Source organism: Schistocerca serialis, chromosome 8, assembly GCF_023864345.2.
Source record: "Schistocerca serialis cubense isolate TAMUIC-IGC-003099 chromosome 8, iqSchSeri2.2, whole genome shotgun sequence".
NCBI lineage: Eukaryota > Metazoa > Arthropoda > Insecta > Orthoptera > Acrididae > Schistocerca > Schistocerca serialis.
This window is the reverse complement of record NC_064645.1, coordinates 440,365,569-440,393,175: the sequence shown is the minus strand read 5'-3', so window position 1 is coordinate 440,393,175 and position 27,607 is coordinate 440,365,569. Positions and strand designations below refer to the sequence as shown.

The 27,607-nt window shown below is 39.9% G+C and overlaps 1 protein-coding gene across 7 annotated transcripts in view; it reads left to right on the top strand.

The window, feature by feature from the left end:
* Window positions 1–27,607, top strand: part of LOC126416771 (E3 ubiquitin-protein ligase HECTD1) — a 327,326-nt gene that overhangs the window by 120,906 nt on the left and 178,813 nt on the right. For 6 of the 7 annotated variants that reach the window (XM_050084625.1, XM_050084627.1, XM_050084628.1 and 3 more), the window contains exons 15-19: window positions 1,641–1,884; window positions 12,810–12,845; window positions 24,936–25,111; window positions 25,860–26,027; window positions 26,620–26,742. In XM_050084625.1, the coding sequence (XP_049940582.1) occupies window positions 1,641–1,884; window positions 12,810–12,845; window positions 24,936–25,111; window positions 25,860–26,027; window positions 26,620–26,742 (747 nt within the window). The remainder of the gene's footprint in view (window positions 1–1,640; window positions 1,885–12,809; window positions 12,846–24,935; window positions 25,112–25,859; window positions 26,028–26,619; window positions 26,743–27,607) is intronic. The other variant, XM_050084626.1, reaches the window with a different exon arrangement.

The following is a 27,607-nucleotide window of genomic DNA, read 5'->3' as shown; positions in this document are numbered from 1 at the left end:
GCTATCCCTCAGGCTTCTCTCCATCACCAAATTCCCCATTACTTGGTACTAGGGAATGTGTCATATCAACATTACCTCCTCTTTGTCAAGTTGTGCTATTAAAGTATTTTCTACCCTACTCGAATCATCGCCTCTTTGTTATCCAATTTACCTGTCGAGGTTCAACAGTCTGTGTTGTTCTCTGTATTGTTTGTTTCATTTTTAAAGATGACCACATTTTATGTTTCTGTTCTTCACAAATGCTTTTTGTGCTGTTACTGGGTGAATGTGCACAATAATCTTTTACTCCATGGCTGCAGAGAGCGAGCGTTTGAAACTTCACTGGAAGAAATGAATCTGTGTAGAGTAGTCATGCCTGGAGAGCTCAGTTTGTAAAAGCATTGCCTGTTAAAGGCTAGGATCTGGGTTAGAGTCCTGATTTTAACTTGCCAAGAAGATGGAAGTGATCTGTGGAACTCTATTCGGAAGCCTCTCAACAATTAGAAAACTACCTGTTGGAATATGTTCGAATTGCATGTGAATGTATTACTGTGGATGTGCTGGTCTGTGTTGGAAAAACCCCTAACACCTCTTAAAGTTTTCATATGTGAGCTATTTCATAAAATTCACCTGCCCCACGGTTTGTTTGGTCTAATTATTATTTTTTTAAATTTTGTGTAACCATTATGCCATTGTATAGAAACTTCTTTTATTAGATGAATTTGTGAGGTCTAAATGAATTCAGTATCACAGAGTGAGATCAGCAGCAGTTAAGATGTTGGACTTGTATTTGTTAGGAGTAGGTTTCAAACTCTGGTCGGCCATCATATTTAAGTTTACTGTAGTTTGTGGATATGATTTTGGGCAAATGCCAGACAATTCCTGTGTAAAGACATTCTTCTGACACTCCGTCTATAAAAATTACACCATCAGTTTATGCAGTATTCATAGAGGAAAAGTAAAAAAGATATCAGAATCACTCTTATTAGTTTATTTTCATTCAGACATATTCTTCCTCTTTTGTGTTGCAAGCAAGTTTTCCACCTCAATGTTACATTTATTGGCATTCACATATTTTAATTTCTCTTTGTGAGCTTTGAAATGTAGCATTACTCTACCTGATTGCATATTCATCAATATAAAAGTTAATGAAAAAATTAAATAATGAAATATTTAATTTTATAGTTATCAAGTGATACCTATTACAAATTGATACAGTCTTAATTATCTATCACTCTGTTGTTGTTCTCAATCCAAACCAAAACATATCATTTAACAGACTGTCGGCTCTCTCTCTCTCTCTCTCTCTCTCTCTCTCTCTCTCTCTCTCTCTCTCACACACACACACACACACACACACACACACACACACACACACACACACACACAGAGAGAGAGAGAGACACAGAGAGAGAGAGAGAGAGAGAGAGAGAGAGAGAGTTAGCAGAAAGAAATCACAAACTTGTAATTAAATTGGGGTTAAATAGGAAGAAAGATGTTTTTGGTTGCAAAATCCTTGAATTCCCTCTACCTCCATCCCCCCGCCCCTCCCCATTGCACCAGTGCCACATGTTATTATGGTAACCATAAATATGTTGTCTATCTTTAACTACTTTGAACATTCACATTTGGCTATTATTTTCCAATTGTTTCCCTTTTAGGAGGAGACAGAGCAACAACCACCAGAACCTGCTGTTGAGGATGCTAAAGAGATGGTTGCTGGCAAGGCTTACCATTGGCGTGACTGGTGCTTGTGTCGTGGGCGTGACTGCTTGTACATATGGTCGGATGCAGCAGCACTTGAACTGTCAAATGGTAGCAATGGCTGGTTTCGCTTCATCCTTGATGGCAAACTCGCAACAATGTATTCGAGTGGGAGCCCTGAGGGAGGCACTGATAGCTCTGGTGTGTTACGGTTTGAACAACTAAAGATACATGTTGCGTAAATGCTCTCTGAGATGTTGTGGTGATTTAGTTGCTCAATAATAACACTGTGTGTCTCGACTACAGTATTTTATTGACTGTTACACGTTACACATTTTTGCATTACGCCATTTTCAGAAGATCGATAATAAAATGGGCATCAGTGAGAATAGTACGATAACATCCAAAGCATAACAAGCAGTTGAAACTTAACACTGACACAGAATTATAACATAGTTTTACAGATAACAAAAAGCAGAATGAATCTATCCAGTATAGGTACATAGTTATCTCGTCGAGCTTGGTGAAATGACTTGTAAATGCAAACTGTTTAGCACGCACTCACAAATCCGTAAGAAGAGCAGACCACCAAATTGCATTCCACATATGATGGTTATATTTATACAGTTACGTGTCATACGTAATATTTGTACAAAAAATACGTAGTAATGAATACACAAATATGGATATAATCACTGTTATAACTAAGAAGAGCACACAAAGCTAAAATTGTAAAGTTGTCTTTTAGTGTGCAGTGATGAGCATGTTGTATGAGGTTTAGTAGGTGGTGGCTAATTGTAAGGACATCAGAATGATACATCAGGAATGCACAGGGCATCAAAATCTGATTACTTACCATAACCACCATACAATACCATAAAATAATGAAATTAAGAACCATAGTAAAAGTAACTCACATCTTCAAACAGTGGGAACTCGAGGTTGGAATAAAAATAATATAAGGAATAGATTTCTACTTATTGTAAAGATGACCCATGGAGTTACTGACAGCCATAACAAAAGGACGGTTACACATGCAACTATTGGCCAAAGCCTTCCTCAGCAAAGAAAATGTACGCGCATTCACACAAGCAAGCACACCTCGTGCATACACTGCCGCCACCACCAGCATCTCCGGCCAGAATGTCAATGAAATGGCATTCTGGTCGGAGCTACCGGTGGCGGCGGCAGAGTGTGTTTGAGGTGTGCTTGCTTGCTTTAGTGTGTGCGCGCGCGTGTGCGTGCGTGCGTGCGTGCGTGTGCACATTCTAATAAATTTGCATTTATGTGTCATAACATTAAGGGTGATGAGATACTTTGTGTCTGTATTGGACATATTCATTATGCTTTTTTTGCTATCCATAAAAAAGTTGTTCTTTGGGTAAGTGTTAAGTTTTATTTGCTTGTTTTGTGGTACTTACTATTTTTGTTGTTATCACACGTTTCTCACTGATACCCATTTTACAAAAGATTTGATGTGGAGGACATCTGCATCTAAGTAAGATTCATAAAGTAAGAATCTGCTTCACTTGTAATAAAAATTTAACTTGTGATTGGTTTCTGAGCAGGAGAGCTCCATCCTCGCATGCTAATGACTGTAAAGACTGTATTTACAGTTGTTAGCACCTGAGGTTGGAGCTCTAATGCTCTGAAATTGGTTGTGCAGTTAAAGAAATCATTATTACGACTGATTCATATTCTTATTTTACAGATACCAATTTCATTATAGATTCTTTGAAAATGATGCAATGCTGAAACTCTTAAGATATAATAAAATCAAGAAAACAATGTGCTCAAGACAAATAATGTTGCTGTAGATGAAAAATTAAACTTACTGTTATGTTTGAGGCTTACTTAGTTTTGAAATTTAGATTTTTTTTGTATCTTCATAATGTCTATCAGCTGTTCTAAAATACGTGTCAAGTGGGGAAAATGGTAGCTAATAATTGCGTAAGCATTACAAGTCATTTTGCTTTTGCAGCCCAGCTCATTGCAAATCATAAAAACTTTATATTTTGTTGAATTCCCCCAGGAAAATATTTTAGTGGTGGTGTTAATGTTATAATGTAATATAGTGTTAGAAGTATCTGTAATTCCACTGATTGGAAGTCGGTGTCCAGTGCTTTGGCTCTGGATTGATTTTCTTGTAGATTGGTTATATTCCTCAAGAGCATGGTTATATTCCTCAAGAGAATTCGCGTGAAGGGAGTCTTGAAAGAAATTAAGTTCTCTGTTACTGTATGGCACTGTTCAGGGCTCTGCAGACCTGCTTATTTAATTACTTTTATAATAAATATGGGATAACTGTAAGAGTGAATGAGTGAGTTTGAATGTTGAATGACCGGTACTTGTGAGTCACTCAGTATATGGAAAGTGTAGTATGTAACAACCGTGTGTGTAGGGTTACCATACATCCACATTGACATGGGCATGCTCACATTTTATCATTTAATGTAATAACCCCATACATTTTTAGAGTTTCTCTAATGTCTGCATTTTTTAGTTTTAGGAATTACAATCTTTTAAGTGTAAAATTTAATTTTGGACATTCCAGTTGCAAAAACTTCTTCAAATGTTTGTATCAACAAAAGGATCTTTAAAAATAATTCAGTTCAGTAAAAAACACACATGAGCCATGTGGGATGTTTGTAATACTTGTTATTTTGTTTGTTATATATGTAGTATAGCCATTTGATGACATAAAATTTAACCAATGGTGTTTCATTCAGCAGTCCTAAAGGGACTGGTCTAATCTCGATAGGAAAATGGCATCATTGTTTTATAGCAACATTTAAAAAAGTAAATAAAAGTTAAATTCTAGCATCGCTATATATGATAGGGTTCAACAATGTTTACATTATTCTATCCTCTTACAGAGATCCAGACTAGAACTGCCCTAAAAATGAGTTGTTCAGTACTGTTACGGGTCTAGCCATTTTTGGGTTTAAAAATTTGGTAACCCTACATGTACGGATCATAGGGCTTTGAGTATGAGCACATGTGAGGTATAGTTGGGTTCGCATGTGTGAGCAGTGGGTAAACTAGAAGTTACACTGTGTCTTGAAACCTGGTCCTAGCACATAGCTTTCTGTGAGAAAACACTGAGATGACTAATATGGTTGACATGTCATACTGACAGAAGGCACAGTGCTGGCAGTGTATTACCCTTTTACTCCATAAAATAATACTGATGCCTGATATTTAACCCACAGTTATTTAGTGATTAGAAACTTGTGTACTGTAACAAGTACTGACTGTTAGAGTAGTTCTCTTTCATGTTTGGACTTGATAACCTCTGGTGGAGCACCAGTGTGAATGGCAATCTGTTATCTTACGGCTTTAATGCATAGGTCCATTATGCTAAAAATAATTGTCTTCAGAAAATGATTCAGGAAGTATCACATCAATAATAATGATTCTTGTGTGAATAAAAGATGTCACTTGCAGAGGTAATGTGTAGGCTAGGGTAATGGGCAACCAGATTATTGGACTGTATCAATTGCCAATTGAACTATAGTGTAATCTGATTAATTGTAATAGAAGCGATTCCCCATCCAAATTACAGAGATATTAGCTACAACATTTACCTGAAGCTATAATTAGAAATAAAACAATACTGTGTAGTACATTTAATTCAGAAGCAACTGATGTAGTGATATTACAATAATGAACATTAAGATCAAACAGATGAAAGTTACAAAACATATTCAAAGTTTACATATGCACCAATGGACATATTCATTACCGTACAGTTAAAAAACGGAAGTCTGAACTAAGCTGGAAATTTATATGCTGCATTTATCAAACAATGGATGTCAACAATTGTGAAAAGGAGAAATAGCTCACCATAAAAATGGCATATTCCTGCAGACACAACAAGTGGAAAGACTGTTACACACTGGAGCAGTCGGCCAAAGCTTTCTTCACAAAAGGATGGGAAAAAACACACCATTCACACAAGCAAGCATATGTCGTGCACAAATGGCCACTATCTCCAGCTCCTTGGGCCGGACTGCAACTGTTATGTTGAGCGAACGCAGCCATCCTGAGTGAGGCAGGCAAGATGAAGGGATAGTGGTGTACAGGTGAGGGGAGAGAAGTGCCCTGTCTAGCAGTGTGTGCAAGAACTAGAAGGCTGCAGGACTATGTTGCCAGATGCAGCTTTGAGAGGCTGTGGGGGTAGGAGGGGGAAGGGAGCAGAAAATGAGGGGGAGCAGGGGGCAGGGGAAAGGACTGATGGTTGCATAAACAGTGTGTGCCACACAGTGAGGTTGAGGGGACATTGAGTGGGAGGAGGTGATAGAACAGAGAGGATTGGAAACTATTGGGTGAAGGGTTTGGGGACAATAGGTTATAATTGGTTGAGGCCATGATAATTTTGGGAGGGGAGGATACATATGGCCAAGGTTGTGAAGCAGCCATTGAATTCAAGCATGTGATGTTCAGCTGCACGTTGTGTGCCACACGGTGATCTACTTTGCTCTTGGCCATAGTTGGCAGTGGCAATTTGTCCAGGTGCACAGCCGGTTGTTAATCATACCAATATAAAAAGCTGTGCAATGATTGCAGCATAGCTGGTGTATGACACAGTTGCTTTCACATGGGGGCCAGCCTGTGATGGGGTAGGATAAGTCTGTGACAGGACTGGCATAGGAAGTGCTGGGTGGGTGGATGGATGGATTGTGCAGGTTTTGCACCTGGGTCTTCCAAAGCTTTGATACCTGTGGCAGGGGGCTGGGATTGGGAATGGCACTGGTTTGGACTAGGATGTTGTGGTGGGTGGTAGGTACCAGAACACCACTTTAGGAGGAGTTGGAAGAATCTTGGATAATATGTCCCTCATTTCAAGGCATGATGATATATAATCAAAGCCCTGGTGAAGAATGTGATATAGTTGTTTCAGTCCAGGGTGATAGGTGATAAAGGGGGCACACCTTTATAGCTTGTCCTTGGGGGTGGTAGGAGCATTGAGGGCTTGGCATGAGAAATCTGTTAGTGGACTGGATATTAGGATAGTGCTTATCTTTGAAGGCCTTTGTGAGACATTCTTGACACAGCAGTGTGGCTATGTGGGAGGGATTTTTTGATGTGGGTGGGATAGCTGCTGTCAAACTGCAGGTACTGTTGATGGTTAGTGGATTTAATGTGGACAGGGGTGTGAATGGAGCCATCAGAGAGGTGATGGTCAATGGCCAGGAAGGTGGCTCGCTAGGTTGAGGAGTACCAGGTGAAGTGGATGGGAGAGAAGGCATTGAGGTTGTTGAAGGAATGAGGGTAGGGGTGTCTTGGCCCTGAGTTCACATTACAAAGATATCATCAGTAAACCTGAACTATATCAGGGGTTTAGAGTTTTGCAGGGCTAGGAAAGTCTTCTCTAGATGACCCATAAACAGGTGGACATAACTGGATGCCATGCGACTGCCGATGGCTGTGTAGTGTTTTTTTTTTTATTTATTTTTATTTTATTTTGTGTGTGTGTGTGTGTGTGTGTGTGTGTGTGTGTGTGTGTGTGTGTGTTTGTTTAACTTCTCTTCAAAGGAGAATGACCCCATCCCAGAAGTCCAACATAAACTTCAATACCAGCTTAAAGCTTTAGTCCATTCCAGAATCTCTCCCCTGAATGCAATTCTCACTTCACCTCTATGACACCCACCTTCTACATGCTTCCCAAAATCCACACACATGCAACAGTCCTGGACATCCAATTGCGGCTGATAATTGCACCACTGGAAGAATTTCAGCACTCATTGATAGACGTTTTCAATCAACTGCCTCAAAGGTACCAACCATTTCCTTCACCAACTCTCCACCATCCCCACCCATTTACCTCATAGATCCCTAATCGTCACTGTTGACAACACTTCCGTATACACCAACATCCCTCATGCCATTGGTTTTGCCACTATAGAACAGTATGTCTCCCAAAGTCCTTCAGACTCCCAGCCCTTAGCCTTACTCCTCATACACTTTACTAACTATATGCTAACACCCAATTACAGCTCCTTTGAAGGGAAAATAAACATACAAATCCAGGGCACAGCCATTGGTACTCAACCTTCCTAGCTTCCTGAAACTCCAAACCCCTGATCTGGCTTGGGTTCACTGACTATATCTTAATGATGTGGACTCAGGGCCAAGACACCCTGTCCTCATTCCTTCAACAACCTCAATGCCTTCCCTCCCAACAGCTTCACCTGGTACTCCTCAACCTAGCATGATACCAACCTGGCTGTTGACCACCATCTTTCTGATGGCTCCATCCATACATCTTTCCACATTAAATGCACTACCCACTAACAGTACTCTCATTTCGATAGCTGCTATGCCTTCCACACCAAAAAATTCCATCCACACGGCCACTTGCAGATTGAATACTGCAGTGACATGAACTCCCTTGCCCAACATGTGGTATGTCTTACAAAGGTCTCCACAGACAGGCACTGTTCATGATACCTAGTCCACAAATAGATTTCTTGTGCCATATCCTCACACACCCCAATCCTCCCACCACCCTCTTCATCAGTGGAACAACTAAACCACATCCTCTGTCAGGGCTTACCTGTCATCATGCCCTGAAATGAGGGACATCCTACCCAAGATTCTTCCATCGCCATCATCATCATCATCATCATCATCATCCAAGTCCATTCCTATACCACTCCCAATCCAAACCCATTCCTCTGTCTACTCCTCTTCTTTTCTGTTACACCCTGTGGAAAACCCATGTACAAGACCTGCTCTATCCATCCACCCAGCAATTCCTCTTTCACTCCTGCCTCATGCTTATCCTCTTATCCTACCTCATCAGAGGCTGGACCACCTGTGAAAGCACCATGCCATATGTCAGCTCCACTGCAGTCATTACACAGGTTTTTATATTGGTGTGACTACCAACCAGCTGTCCACCAGGATGAATCGGCACTGCCAACTTGTGGACAAGAGCAAAGTAGAGCACTCTATAGCACAACATGCAGCTGAACATAATATGCATGATTTCAGAGGGTGCTACAAAACCAGAGTTAGTTGGATCCTCCCCTCCACCACCAGGTTTTCTGAGCTGCGCAGATGGAAGTTATTCTGACAACACATTCTCCACTCCTAAAATTATTTTGGCCCAACCTATGATAACCTACTTTCCTCACACTCTCCACCCAAGTTTCTTCCCCTCTGCTGTATCACTTCCTCCCATTTCATGTCCTCTCACCCTCATTCTGCACCACTCTCTGCCAGCGCATACACTGGTCTTCTTCCCTTTCTACTCCTCTCCTTTCCCGCTACCCCTTCCCCACAGCCTCTTGATGCTGTGCCTGGCATGTTGTCCGTTGTCCTGCTGCCCTCTAGTCCCTGTACACTCTGCCAGACAGGCGTACTCTCTCTCTCTCTCTCTCTCTCTCTCTCTCTCTCTCTCTCTCTCTCTCTCTCTCCCCCTCTCTCTCCCCCCCCTCTCTCTCTCCCTGTCTCCCCCCCTCCACCTCCTGCCCATCCCACCTGTACTCTGCTATGCCACCCCCTTCCCTGCCCCACTCCGGATTGTTCCTTTTGTTCAACCCAACCTTTGTAGTCTGGCCAGAGTGGCTAGAGATAGTGGTCATGTGTGTGTGAGTTGTACCTGCTTGTCTGAATGTGTGTGTGTGTGTGTGTGTGTATGTGTGTGTGTGTGTGTGTGTGTGTGTGTGTGTGTGTTTTCCTTTCATTTCTGAAGAAGCCTGTGGCCAAAGGCTCAGTGTGTAGCAGTCTTTTCATTGTGCGTGTCTGCAGCTCCACGTCGCCTTTACGGTGAGTAGCAATGTGTCCTTTTCATAATTTTTGATGTGCTACATTTATTGTAGGTTGGTGCATACTTCACCAGTTATTTGCTGCTCGAGTCCAGATCTAAAATGATACGAATATGGTGCACAGGAGCCAAAGAAGCACTAGATACCATGACAATAAATTCATCCTCAGTATCTGTTTATAATGGCTTGTGAAGGATAACCTGTGTCATGAATAAAATTCTATTACTACGTACCATTTGTATGTTTCTATTCAACCAGTAGGTTATCTTAGCTTTTTTTATATTCTTCACTTATCCGAAGATGAACTTTAGCCAAAAACCAGTAATGTTCATAAGACTCATCTTGAACCTATGGCAGAAAAAAATATTCCAGTTAATTTATCAGCCGTTGTTGTATGGATATCTGAGGCTGTTTGTATTATACATAACATGCAAAATAAAACTGGCCTAGAAAATATTTACAATAAAATTGATGTGGAATTGGTCCTTGTTAATGAAAATCACAGAAAATGCTGGAAATCTCCACAGTTGACATTGATGCAGTGCTGGGCCTGATTTTTCAAATTGAGAAACCCATGCAGTAGCTCTGCCCGAGGTATAGTAGCAGTAGTTTTATCAATGTTCTGCTGTACCTCTTCCGCAATGTCACAATTATTTGAGTACACCTAACCCTTCAAAAATCATAGGTACACTTCATCAGAAGAGAAAGTAGGTGATCAGTGTGGGCAGGAGATTGCATCACCTATGCTGTGTATCCTCTCCTCACCAAACACATGTTCTCATGACAAGGTTGTCAAAGCAAAGTGTACTGTTGCTCCATCTTGCTGAAAATATCCATTCAGTCATTTATATTTCGTGGGATGATCCATATACGACTTAAAAAGTTTCTTGGTGAAAGGATCATTTTACATTGCAGTCAACAGCCTTTGTGCACCAATCCTGAGATTATGCAGTGGTTCTTCAAAGTTCTGGCGGGGATTTCCTGATGCATTATGGTGGGTCTTCTATATCCTGAAAGGTTGAACCAGGCCTTGTCTGAAGAAATGAAAAACTGAGGATCTAAAAGCAGTGATTCCGCTTCACTTGGAAAGTAGCAGCAGAACCCAACACATGAAAGTTTGTGCGGGTACTTCAGCTTGTGCAAAACAGTAAATTTCTAAGGATACGGGTCCTTTTTGATAAGCAGTCTCTTAATATCTTCTTGCAGAGATAGTGACTTCATTCCAGACTTTTATTAAATCGAGCAATGTATTCTGGCATTCAAACTATTTTTCGGATAGTTTTTTATTCACTTCAGAGCCCATTTTGCACTGCATTTCCACTAAGTTTTGCATTGCATATTTTACTAGAAGTTTTGCCAATATGCTTCAAGTCTTCAGCTCGTGCACAAACAGCTCCACACGTATTTTCCATGATATACGCCTCGCATAATACTCAACAATGAATAAGTGCTATTTTTATTGTGAGCTCCATTTGCGTTACATTCAAATGGTCACTAACCATGTCTGCTCCTCTCACTCACTCAAATGTAATGAGAGAGCGTGCTGGAAGTGTGCAAGTGCAAACATGTGAAAGTAACTGATTGGTCCCTAGAGATCAGTTTCCAGCATTTTATAAGATGAGCATTAACAAGGCTCAATTCCACATGTCTTTCAAATATTTTCTGGGCCATTTTATTTTGCTCATACCTGCCCGGATTAAACATGAAAGTGTCACATTCTGTGTAAGCATGATGGAAAGAGAAAATGAAGTACTGAAAATGAATAGAGAGAAATAGCATCAAAATTGCAAGGAGAAATATTTGGAGTAAACCTCATATTAATTTCTGTGATATGGAGTAACTGTCGGATGACGGTATTATAGCATTATAATTAGCATGCGGCAACAGAAATGAACATGAAATAAGAAAGACAGAAATTCTAGCTTCCAAAATCTTCTGTTTGTTTGACAGAATAAAGGGAAAGAGAGTCTATGATTATTTATGTATTAAGCAGAAGACAAAAAGGTCACCTAGCTCAAGGGAGATTCTGCAAAACAGAGTGAAAAGAAAATGAATGGTAGTAGGCAAGATTTGACAACCTGTAATGGGTAAACATGATGCCTGGGCTCTTCAATTTTCTTTTCTGACTCCACACATATTTATGAACTTTTAAACTGACAGTCCTTGAAGTTACTTCAGTTGTCCTGTATAGAGAAGTTTGGTGCTAACATAATATAGGCTTGCCTGCGATCTGCACGACACAATTTGTGGATCTGGCCAATTTCCAGATTTTCTGCTTCTGTTTGAAATGTTAAGCAAAAGCCACAGAATGTACAGGAAGAATTGGTGAAGTATGAGAAATATGTGAACTAGTGAGAAAAATAAAATGAAACAAAATTGAATTAGGTGAAAGAAAGAGAAATGACTGAACCAATAGGGAGAGGATAGTGATTTGTATTTGTAAATAACCTCAGTCCTGCATCTTCTCCAGTCTCCCTGTTGCTGTACATATTCAAGTTTTAATTTGAAAATTAAAACGGCTATTATGTCTCTCTGCATACTGTTTCACAATTATAGTCATAGTTTTCATTACCCATTTGTGCCAGTCAATTTAGCAATGCACCATTCACATCACTTGCTTTCTTATTTGTAGTGTTTCAGGGAAAGTACTTTGAAAAGTAATAAATACACTATATCCCAGTTGTTTTATTGATGTTGTTCCCCTTTTTACATGGTGGCTTGAATATTAAAGTTGTATTTGAGGAAAAACGACTAAGACATTTAAAAACTGAGAGAGAGGTGTACAAAATATGTTTGTATTCAATCCTTGTTTGTAAAGAGCAAACTTTTGCTCATCAGACTCATCAGAGCTGTTTCTGTGGTATGCTCTTTATACGGTATTTGTTCTTTCACTTTTTTTGTTTTTAGTTATGCCATCAGGGAGCAGAAATTTTTGTTAGTTTCAAAAGTTATGAATTTAATTTGTGATTTTACAGAAGTATTAAAAATTGTATACGACATAACATAATAGTTCTTATCTTACGGTTGAATTTAAATGTTGGACATTTTTTCAGATAAAAACAACCTTATATGGTAGCTGTTAGTGTAATGTTGTAACCGTTTATATTTTTTCATATTACTTGTTTCAGTTAAACACTGTTATAACCGTCTCATGCTATGAAGAGCGTTTTAACATTATGACTAGATAGTTGAATGTCAATATACAGTTGCATATCAAATTCATGAGAGTGTTAGTGGCTTAATTAACATCAGTCCTTGCATGCAGCTGTTTGTTTGGTTTTCTACTTCTCATATTTTCTCTAACAGCCTCCTCGGTTTCCTGTTACTAAATATACCCTTTCTTTCTCCCAGGGAAAGGAAGAAACACAGAAACGCTCACAACTGAAGGTAAGGCTCTTTAAATTTGGCAAGGTTTTCTAAGAAGGGGGGGTTTAGGTGAATGGGACGAATTCGTGTTGCCCTTCTGGAGCCACATCTTATACAGAAGGTAAGTTACTGAAAGAACTCATGGATGATGACTTGGGAAGTTTCAAATGGAAATCTGGTCATTTCTTTGGTGATCATTATTTTCAGTTGTGTCAAGCTCTCTGGAAAAAAAATTGCCCCCCCCACTCACGGATGGAGTGTAGTTTCCCCTTTTATTCCTATTACCCAACAGAACACATTGTCATAGCAATGAGAGGTGTCAGCAAAAATTGCGTCTGGAATATATTCTTTTTTGCTTGAGGAGGTTGCTTGTGTTAATTGTGTTTATATATCTCATTAGATGACTTAAATGTGCAATGAACTGGCAGTGAGGATCATTGTTTCCATAAACATCAGGATTACAGTTGGCTGATATTGGTAAAATTTCACACATTACCTGACATAATTTCTGGCTTTACGAATTATGGTAGTAATATTTTCAAAAACCAAAACTATAGTTTAGTGTTGAATTTAACTGATGCTGAGTTTAGAATGGTTACTGGCACAGAATACCACAATAAATCTTGATGTGTAGCTGTTAATGTAGAAATGTGAGCTTGAGTTGGATTCGTTCCAGTGTGTAGTTCCCAGCCACTGCTCATTTCTGTGTATTTGTGTAGGTTACAGCAAATCATACAAATATTTCAGACCGCTTCCTGCAGTGATTCGATTGTTAAGGACACAATAGAGATACATTTGTGAAAAAGTTTTATCAACAAAGTCTGTGGGTTACTACTAAATAAGATTTGAAGTCCATGAATCTCTGTGATCCAGTGGCTGTTCGCTGTGCAGGCTTGTGGATGCCTTCTTCTGTTGCTGGCTGGTAGCTTGCTTCTCATATCGCACAGCTTGTTTGCAGAATGTGAATCTACCAATTCTGATCCGTGTTGTGAAAAACATTTCTCCTTCAAAATATGTTTTAACAGGTGAAAACTGCACATTTCAACTTCACAGGTTTGTTTTCAAATTAAATCATTTGGGGGCTAGGGTCAACACAGTAAGGACTGTCAGCCAAGATATTAATGTAGTACTCCATGCCAAAAAGCATTTATTACTAAATACAGATAAATTTTAAACGTAATATATTTCATAATAGTGAAATATTGTGTACTTCTGATTATAACTGAGAGTAGTATAAACATTTATTGTTTCAATACATCAGTAAAGTTTTGACAGGAGTTTTTGGGCAATCCACTTAGAGACAGTGAATGAATTAGCCAGAATTCATAAGAAACTTTAACTATGTTTATTATTCTGGCAGGCCATTCATGAATAGAACAGGGAAGCAGGGGGGGGGGGGGGGGCTTCTGGAGTATAGGTGTAGATGTAGATGTAGGGTATGAACTGCTCTCAGCTTAGTGCATGAAATGGTATGTCTTACCTAGAGCATCATCAGATCAGTGAGGTATTAATGTAGTCCAGTCAGTGATGGAAAACTAGTGGGAAACATCATATAGTCGCAAACTTTTGTGCATTGGTAGGGGGAGTGTAATGAATAACATTGTAAAAATCCTGACCATGAGAGTGGGAGGGGAGGGGGTGTTTAAAGGACACTTCTTTGTGTTTCTTGACCATCTCTAAAATGTTGGTTTCTAGTGAAAATGTTTTGCATTACAAAATTGAACTGCATTAAATTTACTACAAAAAGGTCCTTTTCATTTTTTCTCCTGGACTGATAGTTTGCACATTGCAGGGGATGGCAAAATCGTATATTATTAAAAATAGTGTTTCAGTGGTATAAAATTAATGCGTATTGTTAAATAAGAAGAACAAATGTAAAATGTTTGTGTCACATCTAAATACAATAGAACCATATTAATGGATAAGTTTTGTTCTGGGGGTAATACAGGAAGGAAAGGCAGGGAAGGTAGATGGCTGGATTGTAGTTGTACACTTCCCTCTTCCATAGGTCTACAAAGTGAAGAGCGACCAGGCAGTTTTACATTTCTCTGTACCACCCATTCACAAAAATCAACTTTGCAGGGCCTCACAAAATGATACTGATCCTTCCACAGCTTACCTTAGAAATCACAAATCGCTGACACAGTATGCAACCATGTTGGGAGGTGTTCATTCTCCCTAAAGTGTGTTAGCGCTATGTGGAATACAGATATGAACTACAAAAATATTAATGCAAGAAATGTGCAGACAGAATCTATGAAAATCTCAGCGCACCATTCTACATTGCTAGAGGGAAATTGATTTGTAGTCATCCTGTATGGTAGCCGTAACATTCTTCTGGGCAAGGCAACTTCTCCCACCATGAATGCTGCTTGCTTTTCAGTTTACAGACTGTCTGCACCTCCCCAGCATTTTCTGTGCAGGTCTCTCATGTGAGTAGGCAAACTAACTTCACTAAGCTCATGTTTGTATAGTGGGCTTATTTTTAGTTCATTAAAGGAGTATTTATTTGAAATTGCTAAATGAGCTGTTACATAAATCAGCTCAACAGCTGGAGCTGCTAACTGTACTACACTGAATAGCTTGCCCCCAAGTATAACCTGCTGTGGATATGTATTCGCAATGTTGATTTCATTGTCTGCACTGTCAATGACTGGAATACTTTTCACAGCGTGATGGTATCGAATGCATCACCCCAGCCTCAGCTCTTCCAGCACTGAAGAGGCCCAGAGGCTTAAATTGGCTTTTTCTGAACAGAAATAGGTCACATAGCATTATGGAACTTCAGTATTTCAACATTAGACAAACAATACATTACAGCAGATAACTGTTCTAGACATGAACTTAATCACTCTCATTCCATCACACATATTCACTCCCACATTTCAAGATATACCATGGAAGTTATTGTCATTACACTAAGTGCAGCCCACTCTAGAATTGCCAGCAATTCCTGAATGGAAGTGATTTCTACATCTACATCCATACTCCGCAAGCCACCTGACGGTGTGTGGCAGAGGGTACCTTGAGTACCTCTATCGGTTCTCCCTTCTATTCCAGTCTCGTATTGTTCGTGGAAAGAAGGATTGTCGGTATGCCTCTGTGTGGGCTCTAATCTCTCTGATTTTATCCTCATGGTCTCTTCGCGAGATATACGTAGGAGGGAGCAATATACTGCTTGACTCTTCGGTGAAGGTATGTTCTCGAAACTTTGACAAAAGCCCGTACCGAGCTACTGAGCGTCTCTCCTGCAGAGTCTTCCATTGGAGTTTATCTATCATCTCCGTAACGCTTTCGCGATTACTAAATGATCCCGTAACGAAGCGCGCTGCTCTCCGTTGGATCTTCTCTATATCTTCTATCAACCCTATCTGGTACGGATCCCACACTGCTGAGCAGTATTCAAGCAGTGGGCGAACAAGCGTACTGTAACGTATTTCCTTTGTTTTCGGATTGCATTTCCTTAGGATTCTTCCAATGAATCTCAGTCTGGCATCTGCTTTACCGACGATCAACATTATATGATCATTCCATTTTAAATCACTCCTAATGCATACTCCCAGATAATTTATGGTATTAACTGCTTCCAGTTGCTGACCTGCTATTTTGTAGCTAAATGATAAAGGATCTACCTTTCTGTGTATTCGCAGCACATTACACTTGTCTACATTGAGATTCAATTGCCATTCCCTGCACCATGCGTCAATTCGCTGCAGATCCTCCTGCATTTCAGTACAATTTTCCATTGTTACAACCTCTCGAGACACCACAGCATCATCCGCAAAAAGCCTCAGTGAACTTCCGATGTCATCCACAAGGTCATTTATGTATATTATGAATAGCAACGGTCCTATGACACTCCCCTGCGGCACACCTGAAATCACTCTTACTTCGGAAGACTTCTCTCCATTGAGAATGACATGCTGCGTCCTGTTATCTAGGAACTCCTCAATCCAATCACACAATTGGTCTGATAGTCCATATGCTCTTACTTTGTTCATTAAACGACTGTGGGGAACTGTATCGAACGCCTTGCGGAAGTCAAGAAACACGGCATCTACCTGTGAACCCGTGTCTATGGCCCTCTGAGTCTCGTGGACGAATAGCGCGAGCTGGGTTTCACGTGACTGTCTTTTTCGAAACCCATGCTGATTCCTACAGAGTAGATTTCTAGTCTCCAGAAAAGTCATTATACTCGAACACAATACGTGTTCCAAAATTCTACAACTGATCGACGTTAGAGATATAGGTCTATAGTTCTGCACATCTGCTCGACGTCCCTTCTTGAAAACGGGGATGACCTGTGCCCTTTTCCAATCCTTTGGAACACTACGCTCTTCTAGAGACCTACGGTACACCGCTGCAAGAAGGGGGGCAAGTTCCTTCGCGTACTCTGTGTAAAATTGAACTGGTATCCCATCAGGTCCAGAGGCCTTTCCTCTTTTGAGCGATTTTAATTGTTTCTCTATCCCTCTGTCGTCTATTTCGATATCTACCATTTTGTCATCTGTGCTACAATCTAGAGAAGGAACTACAGTGCAATCTTCCTCTGTGAAACAACTTTGGAAAAAGACATTTAGTATTTCGGCCTTTAGTCTGTCATCCTCTGTTTCAGTACCATTTTGGTCACAGAGTGTCTGGACGTTTTGTTTTGACCCACCTACCGCTTTGACATAAGACCAAAATTTCTTAGGATTTTCTGCCAAGTCGGTACATAGAACTTTACTTTCGAATTCATTGAACGCCTCTCGCATAGCCCTCCTCACACTACATTTTGCTTCGCGTAATTTTTGTTTGTCTGCAAGGCTTTGGCTATGTTTATGTTTGCTGTGAAGTTCCCTTTGCTTCCGCAGCAGTTTTCTAACTCGGTTGTTGTACCACGGTGGCTCTTTTCCATCTCTTACGATCTTGCTTGGCACATACTCATCTAACGCATTATGTACGACGGTTTTGAACTTTGTCCACTGATCCTCAACACTATCTGTACTTGAGACAAAACTTTTGTGTTGAGCCAACAGGTACTCTGAAATCTGCTTTTTGTCACTTTTTCTAAACAGAAAAATCTTCCTACCCTTTTTAATATTCCTATTTACGGCTGAAATCATCTATGCCGTAACCGCTTTATGATCGCTGATTCCCTGTTCTGCGTTAACTTTTTCAAATAGTTCGGGTCTGTTTGTCACCAGAAGGTCTAATATGTTATCGCCACGAGTTGGTTCTCTGTTTAACTGCTCAAGGTAGTTTTCAGATAAAGCACTAAAAAAAATTTCACTGGATTCTTTGTCCCTGCCACCCGTTATGAACGTTCGAGTCTCCCAGTCTATATCCGGCAAATTAAAATCTCCACCCAGAACTACAACATGGTGGGGAAATCTACTCGAAATATTTTCCAAATTATCCTTCAGGTGCTCAGCCACAACAGCTGCTGAGCCAGGGGGCCTATAGAGACATCCAATTACCATGTCTGAGCCTGCTTTAACCGTGACCTTCACCCAAATCATTTCACATTTGTTATGGTGAGAGAAGCACAGTAACTTTCTGGTCATTTGTTAATTCACCAATAAATACAACACAGTTATGTGGCTTTAGAACATGTTGTCAAAGACAGACCATTTTACAATATGCTGTCAATGACAGACAGCAGCAAGATATCACATTTACCAATACAGTCCCTTTCCCACCAATACTACATAGGTCTTTGACAACACCACACTTACAAATTAAGCACTTTTCAGCCATTGTTTATAGGAATATATTTTATATAAAAGCTCATATAAATGCAAATAAATACTCCCATAGTAAACTTAAAACAACTCCACTGTACAAACACAAGTTTGGTGAAGCAAGTAGTGCTCGTGGCGTAGGAATTCGCCTTTTCCAGAAGAGTGCTACAACTGCCGTACAGGATGACTAATAATCAGTTCTCCTGTAGCAGTGTAGAACAGTGTGCAGGCTTACATAGAATCTGTCCATATGCTTTTCTTGGGTTTGTATTATTAGCAACTCATATCTGTATTTAATGTAGTCTTAACCCACTTTGTCAGAAAATGTCTCAATTGAGATTCAGTTAAACATGATCTCAAGTGACTAATGAATTATAAGTCTAGAGAGGTATTTCTCTTTCCTCACTGGAGATCTTGCTCTTACTGCAGATATCTCTATGATAACGTAGGCTGGTGTTTATTTCTTGTCTTTCCATGTAGTCATTAATTTCTTGCTACTTTAGGGTTGTGCCCTTCAAAATAGTCTCCTTCAGCTGTTGCACAGTGGCAGAGGCATTGTTTTTAGTCGTCTTAGTAATGGTGGAAGATTTCTGCTCAAGTAACTTTCAACCCACAGGTTACAGTCTTTTCAATGCAGTTATTTTCGTTACAGTTCTTCTGGATGTTATCGAAAGTACCAAAGTGATGCTTTTTCAAGGGTTTTTTTTTGAAGTGTGGAAAGAATAAGAAGTTTTACAGGGCAAATGGGAGTCTGAGAAAATGTAGGAATGCTTTTTCTTGCCAAAAGTTGATGGAGACTATCACATGAAAAGACAGTGTCTTTGTGGTGTAGTATCCAAATAGATACAGCACGTGTGATCACATGTGCCCTCATTTTCTTGGATCTTTGAAAGACTTTTTGATAAAAAGTTTGACAATTTGTTCTGGAGGCACACATTCCCTGTGCACATTCCTGTAGTCATCAAAAAATGTATTCACTCTTGCCTTCTTGGGACAGGGAGAATTTTTGGTGTGCCACTTAAGAATTCGACATTTTGTCTCTGAGTCAGATTTGAAAATCCATGATTTGTGACATGTGATAATGCAACCGAAGAATTCTGCCTCTTTGAAGGTTGTACACAATATCAAGACACACACATATCACTGACTGTACTTTGTTTCAACTGAAGAAATTCTATTCAACAATCTTTTGTGCATCTCCTAATCTAGTATTAAAACTGAAGGACACTGAAGCTGTTCAAATTTTACCCATCATTGATCATTCTCTTACTTAGTTATTTGCCAATCTGATCGCATTACACGTTTAATTCCTTCTATATTGGTGTCTTGTTAGAGTTCTCTGCATTTGACCTTCTTGTCTCACTTCTTACCAATCTCCTTAAAAGGGCAAGTGGCAAATTACACCTGTGCCCTGGATAGGGAATGTTTTCCTTAAGCTCTTTGTAACTGTTCATAATGTACAATAATGGCTTTTCCAGCTTCACACAAAATTTGATAATGCAGTTTTGGTGATACTTTGCCATCCCTCATCCTCAATGCACTTGACAAAAATAACTTCACTTCTAATGCTCCCCAAGTTCAAGCTGGTACTCAGTCAAAGTTGTACCAAAGGAATGTGATGGTGCAGTTACATAGGAAAAAGCCTAATTATCATGATATTAAAACTGCAAAAAATCTTCCTCACGGGGATGTTTACACTCACTTATTCTTTTCATGGACTGTCAGCAAATGTAATTGGGAGTGCAATAGAACTGTGTACACAAATTACCCCAAATGACACAGCATACATGGTTTGTGGGTACAGGTGTAATAGATACAGATGTAGTACTTGAGTCGGGATAAAATGTGTTAATCCAAATTTATCTCACCAACCTAATGTAACACAGTTTTTAAGTGTTTGCTTACACACAGGTCCTTCTTGAAGATTTATGTCTTATACGCTGTAGCTTTCTCTTGCCTGTTGTGCAACAATGAAAAGTAAAGATGTCATTCTTAAGATTCTGTACCACAGTTGGTAAAAATATTGTCTGTCTGTCTGTCTGTCTGTCTGTCTGTCTGTCTGTCTGTCCTTCCCTGTTAAAAATCTTTTTCTCAGGAACAGATAGATGTATCAAGTTCAAATTTGTCACATACTGAGGTATACAGTCCATTGGCGGTGTAAAAATTGAAGCTTTTAAGTCAATGCAGTCAGAAGATACGGTCATTTGTATCACATAGTTTATTACTCGCAAAGTTACTTATCAGAAACTATAGGGTATTTTCTGTTGGTCTAAAATCATTAAATTGGCAGGAAGCAAGGTTTCACACTGGATGTAAAGGGGAAAAATCAGAAAATTGGTAATTTGTAATTCATCACACAAATATGTGTCTTTTGTCACTTGTTATCCACGTACAAATTTAAAATTAAAACATTCTCGAAAATCATGGAATTCCCGAACTGACTCCTTGCCAGTATCATTGTTGATTATGGGAAAAAATCATAGAGATTCTCTGTTCCAGGGTTGGGTGAACTATCTACGTACATAATTAAGTTTGTTATATGTAAAAAAACAAAGATGAGGTGACTTACCGAACGAAAGCGCTGGCAGGTCGATAGACACACAAACAAACACAAACATACACACAAAATTCAAGCTTTCGCAACAAACTGTTGCCTCATCAGGAAAGAGGGAAGGAGAGGGGAAGACGAAAGGAAGTGGGTTTTAAGGGAGAGGGTAAGGAGTCATTCCAATCCCGGGAGCGGAAAGACTTACCTTAGGGGGGAAAAAAGGACAGGTATACACTCGCACACACGCACATATCCATCCACACATACATACACAAGCATACATATTTAAAGACAAAGAGTTTGGGCAGAGATGTCAGTCGAGGCAGAAGTGTAGAGGCAAAGAAGTTGTTGAAAGACAGGTGAGGTATGAGTGGCGGCAACTTGAAATTAGCGGAGATTGAGGCCTGGCGGATGACGAGAAGAGAGGATATACTGAAGGGCAAGTTCCCATCTCCGGAGTTCGGATAGGTTGGTGTTGGTGGGAAGTATCCAGATAACCCGGACGGTGTAACACTGTGCCAAGATGTGCTGGCTGTGCACCAAGGCATGTTTAGCCACAGGGTGATCCTCATTACCAACAAACACTGTCTGCCTGTGACCATTCATGCGAATGGACAGTTTGTTGCTGGTCATTCCCACATAGAATGCATCACAGTGTAGGCAGGTCAGTTGGTAAATCACGTGGGTGCTTTCACACGTGGCTCTGCCTTTGATCGTGTACACCTTCCTGGTTACAGGACTGGAGTAGGTGGTGGTGGGAGGGTGCATGGGACAGGTTTTGCATCGGGGACGGTTACAAGGATAGGAGCCAGAGGGTAGGGAAGGTGGTTTGGGGATTTCATAGGGATGAACTAACAGGTTACGAAGGTTAGGTGGACGGCGGAAAGACACTCTTGGCGGATTGGGGAGGATTTCATGAAGGATGGATCTCATTTCAGGGCAGGATTTGAGGAAGTCGTATCCCTGCTGGAGAGCCACATTCAGAGTCTGGTCCAGTCCCGGAAAGTATCCTGTCACAAGTGGGGCACTTTTGTGGTTCTTTTGTGGGGGATTCTGGGTTTGAGGGGACGAGGAAGTGGCTCTGGTTATTTGCTTCTGTACCAGGTCGGGAGGGTAGTTGCGGGATGCGAAAGCTGTTTTCAGGTTGTTGGTGTAATGATTCAGGGATTCCGGACTGGAGCAGATTCGTTTGCCACGAAGACCTAGGCTGTAGGGAAGGGACCGTTTGATGTGGAAGGGTGGCAACTGTCATATGTGTTGAAGGAAGTTGCATAGGGTGATATCTTACTGAGATAGTTGAAACCCAATGGAACATTATTTGTTATCCATGTCATATTTTTTTGTTATGTAATTTGTCTACCAGATAACTCTGAGGAAGTTGATTTCCTTATTTTTGTTTTTATTAGGAAGTGGGTGGTATCCAAACTCTTTCTGTTGCAAATTTTACTTGAACATAAATGCAGATACTAGCCAAACCTGTTGATTGCACTGTTGTATTTGACCACAAATGGCACCTTTGCAGTGTTCTGTATAGTTGTAAGAGCATTATGTTGGGAGAAGCAATTTTGAAAGTGAGCAAATTGTTAATGCTTGTTTGGTGGGTGCATCTGTAATCAAGATAGCTAAAGCATTTGGTGTTTCCAGAACACAATATCAAAGAGTTGTACCCCATACAGGGAAAGTGGAAAAACATTGTCCACTAAGTCACAAAGCGTATGAAAGTGTGTTGAGTGACAGTGATAGTCATTGAAGATAATTGTGATGAAAAATGGATGGCAGCTGAGAAGGTCATTGCAGAACTGTAAGTTGCACTGGCGAACCTAGTCAGTACCAGAACAGTGCTAAGGGAACTCTACAAGCAGGGAATTGCAGGGCAAGCTGAAGGAATCCCAAAACCATACATTACTGATGTAAATGCCTGAAACAGGAAATTGTGGTGCCGAAGCCTTAAAACCTGGACTATGGAGCAATGGAAGAAAGTCATTTGGTCGGATTAGTCTGGTGGCATACTGTTTTCAAATTTTGGCATAATTTATGTCTGAAGAGTGAAACATTGTGCCAATTCGGTGGCGATTTGGGCAGCCTTATCATGGTATTTCATGGGCTGCAAGCTTGTGTTATTGCCAAGGATTATGTGACCATCCCACAATATAGTGTTTGTTTGCCTATGGTGATGCGGTGTTCCAAGATGACAGGGCTTTTGTATCCCACCTGGAAGGCGACACGTGGGTCTGCTCCTGAAAACTGAAAGGTTGGCTGAATGTAGGAAGTGAGTAGGAGCAGGAAAAGGTAAGACACGTCGGTACTGTGTTTCAACTTGTAGATGTTTACTATAGGCAAAAAACAAGTTAATCAATGGTTACATAACTTTGCAATGAGGTGCGAAGTGTCACACTCGTCTGCTCTTGATCAAATGGGCAGAATCTGGAGCGGAGCTCGTAGAGCTCTCCTGCTCCGGCTAGAGTGCGCTGTCGTGTATTTACGCCATAGCATCATAGCTATTGATACCACAAGGGCCACACAGTTCTCATAATCCACGACTGGTTTTGTGGACACAAGGATGAATTGTCACATCTTCTCTGGCCACCTCAGTTAATAGATATCAATGTTATTGAGACTTTGTGCACACTTCTCTCCAAAGTAGACCACAATCACCATACATTTCAGTCATAGTTTTCTGAACTTGCCCCTAACTTTCAGAAAGAATGGTATAAGATTCACTTGGAAACCATACGGAACTTGTAAGTTTATCCATTCTGAGATGACCGGAAGTGGTTTTGAATGCCAGCAGTTTTTCCACATCGTAATAGGTGTGTTCATGTGTTGTTTTTTTCAGTGTTTACATATTGTTATCTGCATTGTGTATGTAGAAAGGCTTATCAAATAGATTTCAGCTTAGAGTTCTTGTACAACTGGGTGAAGTTCCATAAGCCCATTTTATATGCTTTTAAGCGTTGCGCATTCACATTTATTTAAAACTCTGCACCGTGTGATAATCATTGAAGGCTAAAGGAAGTATGCTGAAATGTAACATTGTTGCAGTATGTTTTCAGTATAGCAACAATGTTACATTTTCAGCATTGTTCAGGACAGGAATTTACTGGATATGAAGTTTGAAATTGCAGTTGAGTAGCTAACACACAGGACCGTGTACGTATGGAGAAACTTGAAGGAGAAATTAGTTTAGATACATGATAATCTGAAAAGAAACAGCATTGATTCGGAAGACTGAGTCATAAGAGAGAATGAATAAAAATTAAGCTCTAGAACACAGTGAATAAGAAAGTGGAAGACAATTGCTGACCAACGAGAAACAAAGTAGTGGTAGTTCAGTATTCACTACTTCAATTATGAAAGCCTACATAAAGTATGTAAAAAGATATTTGCATCCTTTGTCAGACTCATTTTTGGCGGGAACTATTAAGCATTTCAGATTTCAATTAAGTGAGGTATACATTGTTGGGAATCTCTCATATCAGAAGACTCAAGAGTGAGATGAATGAAAGCTTTGTTATGATTCTCATCAGTAGGTGAAAAATTAATTACGAGAGTTACTTTAAAGCCCACTTACCACCCAATAAATCTCCATGATTCAACCACAAATTTTGAAGACTACAGCAAAAAAATAAATAAATAAATAAAAATTGCTTAACAGTTTAATAGAGATGACAACCTACAAAGCTCAGGCGCCTCCCCCCCGCCCCCCCCCCCCCCTCCTCACACACACACACACACACACACACACACACACACACACACACACACATATAGAAACTATTATGCACCTGGAATGCTAAAGAGAGAGAATAATTAGATGATAATTATCTCTTGTGTCCACAGAGAATCGAGGGGAATTTCTTGAGAAACTGCAGCGTGCTCGATCCCAAGTGAAGCCCAATACCCCGAGCCAACCAGTTTTGACGCATGCTGGGCCGGCTCGACTAGTAGTAGGGAACTGGGCATTGTCCTCACGAAAAGAGGGAGAGCTTCATATACATAATTCTGATGGCCAGCAGGTATGTATTTATGTTGTCATAATCTGCATTGCTTAATCCTTGAGGTCCTTTGTTTACTCCAGTCTGCTCAGTGTTATGTGGGTGATCCTAATTTGCCACTGTAATTTATAGGAGTCAATAATTGTGCTGCTTGTTAAGGTGACTAACCTAAGAGGTGACCGCTACAGGATTGGAGTGGAAGGTGGCAGAGGTGAAACGTAGAGCAAGCCTTAAGTATGAATTTACAGTAGGTCTTTTGTCATGGAGCTGGGAGCAAACTTATAACAAGTTGTGTATGTTCTGAAGGTTGGATGGTGAAAGGGTGGAAGGGAATTGGAGGAACATTGACAAAGAAGTCTTTCTCATTATAATCACACATCAGTCACGAACCCTGCCTCTCACATTGATCCCAGAAACTTCAAAATATATGGTCAAGGACAAAGTGTCAGAAAATAATCCACTTGTATGAGTACTGTGAGAATAGAAAATAGTGGAAAAGCAATTTAACATTAATACTTTCACAAACATGAAGCTTTTAACAGGAATGTGTTTATGTTTAGTAAAGATACAAATATTAGTAATCCATTTCTTCTTAGGTTGACCAAAGAGCTAGCAGTTGTATATATACTATTATGAAGTTATTTTTTGTCACTTCAGTATTGAGGATTTAATATAAAACTGCAGAGTATTTGTGAATATCATATGTAAATATTTATTTCATTTAGAGTATATTTTTCATGTGAAGTGTGTGGTTTTTTAATTGTTCCAGCAAACAACTATTTTGCGTGAAGATCTACCCGGTTTTATTTTTGAATCAAATCGTGGTACGAAACATTCATTCACTGCTGAAACTTCACTTGGTCCAGAATTTGCTGCAGGATGGACAGGAAAGCGAGGAAAACGGCTACGATCAAAGATGGAAGCTATGAAGCAGAAGGTATGTTAATACTGTAATTACTGATACCGTGTCGGTCAGTACTTTTGGACCTTCAGAGACCTGTTTTGGCATAGTTAACAGTTAGCTGCAGTCATTCTTTTGTGCAAAATATGTTTTCAGTTCCCACTCTTTTGCTGCCCACGAAAAAATATCTAATCAGAACTAAATTTGCTTGAGAATTTGTATGTGGTTTTGCAGCCAATACTTCATAACACAGTTTTGTGAGTTAATTACTATTAATTTTTAGTATTGCATTTGGCATAATATCATAAAAGGAAAGTAATATTATCTTCAGTTTGTAGAATTAACACTGATTGTTTAGAAATACCAGTAGTGAATAGTGTAAATGACCTGCATCCGACGCTGTGATAGTTAGGTTATTGTGGCTGATTGCAGAGAGATGATACACCAGTGTTGTTGCCATAGATCAGGGTAAATTTTATCCAGTGCAGTGTGGTTGTGAACTATGTACTAGTGCCTGGAAGGAGATCATGAATTGCTGCAGTTACAGCAGCTACATGTGTGCACCTGTGCGCGTGCGCGTTGGCGATATATGAATTTTGTTAAGCAAGTGGTTTTTTTTCCCCTCCAGGTGAAAGTTCAGGCCCAAGAAATCTATGACAAGTATTTCAAGGCAGCTCAGGCACAGCCCAGAGGAGTAGTTGCAAAGCTTGGGAACATTGTGGCTCAAATTGAGCTAGCATGTCAGAAACAGGTAAGCCTACATTGAGTGTACTAATGAAATCTCACAAGCAGAAAAAATTGCTAATGCTTCCCTTGTGTATGAAAACTGCTTATGCTTTGGTTATCCATGTACCTAAATTTAGGTCAGTCACCATTCTGTATACAGTATCAACCTGCTTTTACGTTCCCGGAATTAACATTTTTCTGCCGTTTACGACATTTTTTATCCTTACCGTCAAATTTCCTATTCCCACAGTGTTCATTTACAACTGATTTTGCTTCAACATATTTATAATTTTCCCCCCGATTTACACATTACAAAAAAAAATTTCATGGAGAAAAAATGACACTGGCATGATGCTGGCCATCCAGTAGTGTTAACAAATATAACGTGGTTAAGTTTCTTGACACCAGGGCACTCTACACAGCGGATTTTAACTGCTGACCATGTAAAAGTTGGAACAATTCATGCTGCATCTCCTGCTGCTGCCAAGCTCTACTTGGCGTGGTGGCTGATAGGAGTAACTCAGTTTGTTTGAATGAAGATATAGTGACCAATCACAACCATTTCTTAACTGTCTCCACTGCGCAAACACAGTTTGGTGATTGCTGTGATTGTGTCGAACCATATTTAGCGTGTTTTGGGGTTTGGCCACTTGTAGTGCTAGTTGACACCGTCATTCACTTTGCATTGCTCAAATGTTTTTAGTTTAAACACAGCACCAGTTACATATCTTTTTTTCTGCTGTGCAAAACTCGTTTCGAGAACTTATTTTCGTTGTCAAATGCAGTATTTACGTATGTATTTTTTGTGATGTTACACAAGCAAACAATGTGAGTGATTATTTGCATGTGTGTGGTTTTCTACATAACCAAGGAAGCACAGCACCTGACCA